At 51.1% G+C, this 8009-nt stretch overlaps 1 protein-coding gene across 1 annotated transcript; it reads right to left on the minus strand.

Moving 5' to 3' along the window:
• Positions 1-3964: 3964 nt before the first annotated feature.
• On the minus strand, positions 3965-5620 carry LOC309381891 (T-complex protein 1 subunit theta-like; the record flags this gene model as incomplete). The annotated part of the gene is made up of 1 exon (XM_081933207.1): positions 3965-5620. The coding sequence occupies one exon, from the start codon at positions 5618-5620 to the stop codon at positions 3965-3967; it is 1656 nt and encodes a 551-aa protein (XP_081789333.1).
• Between the last annotated feature and the right edge of the window lie 2389 nt (positions 5621-8009).

Genomic DNA, 8009 nt, shown 5'->3' on the forward strand with positions numbered 1-8009 from the left:
ATGCTCTAAGATGGGTGGACTTCAACTCCCAGGATTCCCTAATCAGCCTGCTTTAAAATAGGTGGACTTCCACTCCCAGAATTCCCCAGCCAGCATGTTTTAAGATGAATGGACTTCGACTCCCAGAATTCCCCAATCAGTGTGCTTTTAGATGGGTGGCATTCAACTCCCAGAATTCCCCAGCAGGCATGCTTTAAGATGGGTGGACTTCGACTCCCAGAATTCCCCAATCAGTGTGCTTTTAGATGGGTGGCATTCAACTCCCAGAATTCCCTAATCAGTGTGTTTTTAGATGAGTGGATCCCAACTCCCAGAATTCCCCAGCCAGCACGCTTTAAAATAGGTGGACTTCCACTCCCAGAATTCCCCAATCAGTGTGCTTTTAGATGAGTGGACTTCCACTCCCAGAATTCCTCAGCCAGCATGCTCTAAGATGGGTGGACTTCAACTCCCAGAATTCCCCAGCCAGTGTGCTTTAAGATGGGTGGACTTCAACTCCCAGAATTCCCTAATCAGCCTGCTTTAAAATAGGTGGACTTCCACTCCCAGAATTCCCCAATCAGTGTGCTTTTAGATGGGTGGACTTCCACTCCCAGAATTCCTCAGCCAGCATGCTCTAAGATGGGTGGACTTCAACTCCCAGGATTCCCTAATCAGCCTGCTTTAAAATAGGTGGACTTCCACTCCCAGAATTCCCCAATCAGTGTGCTTTTAGATGGGTGGACTTCCACTCCCAGAATTCCTCAGCCAGCATGCTCTAAGATGGGTGGACTTCAACTCCCAGGATTCCCTAATCAGTGTGGTTTAAAAAATTGCCCTAGATTTACACAAAGGCGTTAAATATGTCCTCCCAACGGAGGTCAAAAGGTCTGAATGGGAAGAATTGAAGAAGCCTCGTTTATTGTTCCAAAGCTCCTCGTGCAAACAGGGCAGTGTGTGTTTGTGTCGCTCAGCTTGTGTGCAAGTGTGTGTCCCCCTCTGGAGCTAAATCGGCATCGTTTTACCCTCTTTGGAAACAAAGGGATGCGCAAGCCGCCAATTGCATCCCGGGGGCTGATCTGAGTCCCTCCACAGCTGCCCACGGAGGACCAAAGGCAGGGATGGGCAATGAGGAAATGAAAACAGGAAGAAGGCGGCTAGTCCTCATGCTTCCTTCCACCGAGAGAGGCCCTTATCCACCGCACGCCTTCAAACGCAGATTATCCAGGAGCAGCAGGATTTTAAAATATTAAAGGGCGGCGCGGTGCATTATCCTTGCCACCGGGGCCGGCTCCCGCTTGGAACCAGAACACCGCCAAATGAATCATCGCAAACTCAGCTTAACTCCTCGCCGGGTCGCTTGGCTGCATTTCCAGGCTTGGCGGGCGGTGCGAGAGCCGTCCCTGGACGCTCGCTCGAGTCTGGAAGCAACAGGCTGCGAACAGCTGGCTTTGCACTCCAAACGCAGACATTTTTTGCGGGTGGCGGAGGCAGGCTGGGTGTGGGGAGGAAGAACGGCGGTGGGAAGGCCTGTTCCAATCCCCTTCTTTGCAGACTCTCCCCATCCCCACACACACATACCCGCCCCCTCCGGGCTGGCCACTGTGTGAGACAAATTAGGCGTGGCGTAGAATTGCAGGACCACCGTGCCAAAAGATTTGGGCCACCCGGATAGCTGGGGAAGTCCGCGAGCCAGCCAATGTCTCAGTCGTTAAGCGAGACCGGTGCGAAGACCGATTTGGTTCCTTTTATGACCTTCCTTGTCACGGTTGTGAAGCAAATCTCTGCAGTGGTCAGAGCGTGGTGAACGGACGCTGCTTCCCCGTCAAATCTGCCTGTCGAAAAAGTCACCCAAATCACACGACCACGTCCGCTATTGCAACCGTCGTTAAGTACATGCCGAGCATCCGAATTTCGATCGCGCTACCACGGGGATGCTGCAACGGTCGTAAGGGTGAGGAATGGGACTTTTTGGGGGACTGTCCCCTGTGCCCCTCCACCCTCTCCACTGGCACCGGGCGCCCAATCCACGCCGTTCCTCCACCAAATGAGTGGCTGCACCTGAAAACTCGACCTGCCTTCATTTAATTGATTACGGAGAAATGCGCCTCGTTGCAGGCCGTTTAGTTAATTACTCCTGGACGGAGAATCGCATTTGCTAATTGCCACTTTTGGATGGGGAGGTAGAAGAGCTGCAGGTGCGGCACAGGAGCAGAGCCAAAGGACGCCCCACCCCCCTCCACCCCCACCCCCAGTTCCTTCTCGCGGTAAACAACAGATAGCCCTCGACTTAAAACCGTGGATTTTGTGACCGCTCGACGTCGCAACGGGGGTGAAAAATGGGCTGTTTTTCACCCTTACGACCGTTGCGGCCTCCCCGTGGTCACGTGGTCAAACTTCGGATGCTCCGCAACTGACTCCTATTTACGACGGTTGCAGCGTCCCGAGGTCACGTGAGGTCACGCGATCCTCTTTTTGCGACCGGCAAAAGTCAGTGGGGAAGCCGGATTCACTTCACAACAGCTGCAGTGATTCATTTAGCAACCGACCCAAGGAAAGTTGAAAAAGGGGGCAAAACTCACCTAACAACTGTCTCATTTAGCGACAGAAATGTTAGGCTCGATTGGGGTCATAAGTGGAGGACTATGTATGTATATATATATATATATATATGTATTTGTGTTACAACCCCTGGTATGCCCAAATATGTCAGGAAACTCACTACTCCCTCTTTCTGTCCTTCGGCTCATTACAGAAAACCATCCAGGCAGAACCCCCCTTTTTTTTAATGTTGCCTTTTTATATTTGTGTTGTATTTGTGCTGATAAATAAATAAAGGGTGACTAGTATAGATCTATTTCAAGCTATTTAGCTCTTATCAGCTAGCCGTACCCTTACTGGGATTCGAACCAGGGCTGTATTACATATTAGGCAGATGTATTAGCCACTAAGCCACAGGCTCTCCTCCTTATCAGCTGAGCCAGGGAAATAGGTATGTATTTGTGTTACAACCCCTGGTATGCCCAAATGCCCAAATGTATATACGTATATTAATCGTGAGGGAGTTCTGGTTTAGATTCGGCAAAGCTGGGTTTTGAAAACAGGAACAGTGAGATGGGCCTTGGAGTCCCAGTGAAGAGTCACTTGGATATTGAGCTAGCTGTGTGCGGCAGCAGCCAAAAAAGCTAATACGATCCTTGGTTGTATAAACAGAGGCATAGAATCAAAATTACGTGGGGTATTAGTATCACTTTATTAGTAGTACTAATACTCCACGTGATTTTGATTCTATGCCTCTGGGGAAAAAAAACTCCGTACTGGGGACAGGGAGGGCATCTGGCCAGTAAACGCTCAGCTCCATTCAGTTGCCCAGACTCCACCCTTCAAGGCATTACGGGGTCATCTGGAATACCGCATGATAGCGGTCTTCCACTATTTGAGGGGCTGCCCCAAAGAAGAGGGGGGTCCACCTATTCTCCAAGGCAGGAGAAGAAGCAACAGGTGGAAACTCATCAAGGAGAGAAGCAACCTGGAATTAAGGAGGGATTTCCTGACAGGGAGGACCATTAACCAGTGGAACTGCTTGCCACCAGAGGTTGGGGGTGCTCCATCCCTGGAGGTTTTGAAGAAAAGACTGGACAACCAGTTGCCAGGAATGGTGTAGGGTCTCCTGCTTGAGCAAGGGGCTGGACTAGAAGACCTCCAAGGTCCCTTCCGACTCTATTCTGATTCTGGTTCTTTCCCCATAATTATTTTCTCTACATCCTTGGAACGCACCTCGATTCAGCTCCGACCAGCCGATCCAGAAGTTAAGCAAGAGGAAAAGCCCAGATGCGTCTCACCCCCTACTCAACGCTGGAATGGAAAGCGAGAAACTTTTCGATGGACAACAAGATTTTATTAGTCAAAAATGAAAAGGACGCGTACATTACAGCAGGCCTGGTACTTTACTTATAGGATGCTCTTGTGGAGAAAGGAGGGCCTCTCAATCCAACGCGTCTGGTTCTTTGTCCCAGTTGGGATTATCTCCTCGTGGTTTGGGACCCCCACTCTTCTTGGCCACCATGATGTCGCTGACCTTTAACAACATCACTGCTATTTGAGTGGCCAGGACGATACCTCGGTATTTCACCACAAATGGGTCCAGCACACCTTCCATGACGGTGTCCATGGTGCTGGCCTCTTCCGCTCCCAGAAGCATGCCGGTGTTCTGATTCCCAAGTTGATGCTGGATTTCCATCTTGGCCATAATCTCATTGACCGGCAGCCCTGCGTTGTCCGCCAATGTGGCCGGGAGAGTTTTCAACGCTTGGGAAAACTCCAAAATTCCATATTGCTCGCATCCGGGGTAGTACATGCCCAGAGTGCTCAGGCGCACCGAGAGGGCCATCTCGGTGGCACCAGCCCCTGGCAAGAACCGTGCATCGGTTGCCAAGTTCTTGTATACCTGCACACCATCTTGGACAGCCACTTCTAGACAGTCCAGCATCTCGTCGCTGGCTCCTCGGAGGACCACCGTAGCCAAAGGACACGGCGTACCGTGTTGACTGAAGACCAGTATGACGGTGCTGCCGATCTCGGTGGTGTAGACACGATAGCAGCGTCCGATGTCCTCGGGTGACGGTATGTCGGGCTTGTACAGTAAGGTGGCACCCACCATTTTGCACAGATGCTGGAGCTGCGTCCGGGATGGCAGCCGCACCACCATCATCCTGCACCGGTCGGCGTAGAAGAGGGCCAGACCATCCACCCTTCCCCCCACCACCAAGACGTTGACCCCGGCTTTCGCAAGACCCAGGACCCGTTCGGCGATGAGGTTCTCTTCCTTTTTCTCGAAGTTCTTCATCTGGGCGGCATTTTCAAACACGACCGTGTTCTTGGCTTCCATTTTGGAGATGCCAAAGGGACAACAGTAGGCTGCGATTCGGGCCCTTTCCACTCGCTTGATGATGCCCTCTGCCTCCGTGGGGATGAGCATCCCCTCCAAGACGTAAGAGTTCAAGATGCCACCTCCTGGGGCTTTGAAGACACGGATGAGATCTGGGTTGAACGCCGAGTGGTCAGGCGGCGCCACCGCGATGCAGGCCGTGGCCACCAACTTGGACAAGAACTTCTGGTAGCTGAAAATCTTGCTGCCCAGGATGGACTGCAAGACACACTGCACCTCCTCCTGGTTGTGGGGGTTTTTCAACGTGACACAGACGAGGCCCGGCAACAGCCGTAGGACCTCTTTGCAAGCCATGTCATATCCCGCTCGAATGTGGACCATCGACACACCAGACCTCAGGAGCTTCTCCGCGTTCTCCAGCAGGGCCCCAGCTAGCAGGACGACGAAACACGTGCCATCTCCCATGTCTTCCTGCTGCGTTTCGGCGGCGGAACGCAAGAGGCAAGCCATGGGGCTCTCTAGCTCCAGCTCCTTCAAAATGGTGGCGGCATGGGAGGAATGGAACATCTTGCCCATGTGGTTGATCACCAACTTGTTGTGTCCCAAGGGACCGTAGCAGGTGCGTAGACAGTGCATCAACACCTTGCAGGCCATCAGGTTGGTGAAGAGCGTCTCCTGCAAGCCGCTGAAGTACTTCATGCCCGCCTTGAGCATCTGAGGAAGACCAGGGGGCATGGGGACGTGAGCTGCCATGACCTGGGGAGAGAGAAGCAAGGGCTGGAGTAGGAAGGGGATCCCACATCCAGGGTCAGGTAGGACTTGAGGAGGTCCAAATGAAGATCTTTAGTTCCAGAGATTGATTAGTAGAAGGAAGCCTTCTGTTCAATGACTGGGGAGGAAAGTCCTCCAACTCTACCACCATGGATAACCACTTTATTTTCAAGACCCTCTCCCCTTAATTCCTCTCATGAGGAATCTCCACCCATTCTACCTTACTCTACTCTTTCCATGACTTTTTCTATCCATTCTACCCTACTCTACACAACCCACTCTATTCAATCTACCCTACTCGACTCAACCTACTCTATCCATTCTATCCTACTCTACTCAACCTACTCTAACCAGTCTACCCTACTCTACTCAACCTACTCTAACCAGTCTACCCTACTCTACTCAACCTACCCTATCCATTCTACCCTACTCTACTCAACCTACTCTAACCATTCTATTCTACTCTACTCAATCTACAACTGCTTCCCAGAGTTGTCTCTACTCAACTCACTCAACTCATTCTACTTAGCCTACTTAACCCAATATTGTTCCCCAGAACAATACTCAACTCAACCTACACTATCTCCATCATGTCTGCTCTATTCAACCCACTACTGCTCCACAGAGGTGTGGCTACTCAACTCTACTCAACCCAGCCCACCCATTCTACCCTACTCTACTCAACTCACTACTCCTCTCCAGAGTTTTGTCTACTCAACTCTACTCTACCCATTCTATCCTACTCTGCTCAACTCACTACTGTTCCCTAGCGTTGTGTCTACTGAACTCAATTCTACTCAACTCTACTCTACCCATTCTATCCTACTCTGCTCAACTCACTACTGTTCCCTAGCGTTGTGTCTACTGAACTCAATTCTACTCAGCCCAGTTTACCCATTCCATCCTATACTGCTCCCTACTCCTAACTAACGCTAAAAACATAGCTATTCGTGTGGCTTAAAGCTTCACCTCCGGCACTGATTTTCTCTCTTCACGGCCTCCCGCTAATAATACAGTTAATAGTACAACGAAGGGTGGCATAAAATCCTCCAAAGGACATAATAAAATGCTTTCATCATCTCGTACGCTGCCTCCCCTCTCCACTCTACCTCTTCCCTCCCTCCCCTCCTTCTCTCTTCTAATTTACAAACCCTTTTAGAGCTGGGGACCTCGCCTGGGTTTTGTTTATAGACGCTGGGGTGTAAATTAAGAGGAAGGAACAGCGAAATCAGCACTAATAGATTCCACGTCTATCCTGTTAAACGCTCACCGCCCCATTTCAGCATCGAAAACCTGTTGCATTGGGGTCTCTCCCCCTTTAGCAATGTTTCTCAACCTTAGCCGTTTGAGGACGGGCGGACCTCAACTCCCAGAATTCTGCGGCTGGGAGTTGAAGTCCACCCCTCTTCAGACTATTTCATCCCCAATAATTCCAGATTAAATACACCAAGGAGGCCAGCGGTACCCCACTTTCTAGGGGTTTATTCCTCATTTTTTCTACCAACAGTGTCCGTCCCTCCCGGAACCTCAAAATCAACCTACTGCAATAACTGGGGAGAGGTCCACGGCAACCGGGAAATACAGCAGGGGCTTGAAGGATGGAAGCGACCGGTCAACGGTGGTTTGTGATGGGAGGGGCTTGTGGGGTGATGATGTCACACTGGAGCATTCCAGGAAGCAGCCAATGGCTTGACCCAGTCTTGCCCATCCGCCGGACATCCAGCTGTGTTCGGTCCACTTTTGTATCGCAAGATCCTTAACTTGGACAGGAAATGGGGGCCAAATGGTTTGATGGCGGTTGGGACATTCCAGGCATCGGAGCTGGACCGGTTGAATGATGGCCTTGCAATACAGGGTTCAGAGGTTGACCAGTTGAATGGTAACCTTGCATTCTAGGCTCGGAGCTTGACCAGTTGAATATTGGTCTTGCAATCCAGGACTGGGAGCTTTACCGGTTGAATGATTGCCTTGCACTTCAGGCTTGGAGTTTTTCCGGTTGAATGGGGGGTCTTGCATTCCAGGACTGGGAGATTAACCGGTTGAATGCTGGTCTTGCAATGCAGGCTCGGAGCTTGACCGGTTGAATGTTGGTCTTTCAATCCAGAATTTGGGACTTGACTGGTTGAATGGTGGTCTTGCATTCCAGGCTTGGACCTTTACCGGTTGAATGGGGGTCTCGCAATCCAGGACTGGGAGACTGATTGGTTGAATGGGGGTCTTGCAATGCAGGGCTCGGAGCTTGACCGGTTGAATGATGGCCCTGCATTCCAGGCTCAGAGCTTGACCGATGAATGGGGGTCTTGCAATCCAGTACTGGGAGCTTGACCGGTTGAATGATGGCCTTGCAATGCAGAGCTCCAAGTTTGACTGG

Source organism: Natrix helvetica, assembly GCF_964273705.1.
Source record: "Natrix helvetica genome assembly, chromosome: Z".
Classification (NCBI taxonomy): Eukaryota; Metazoa; Chordata; class Lepidosauria; order Squamata; family Natricidae; genus Natrix; species Natrix helvetica.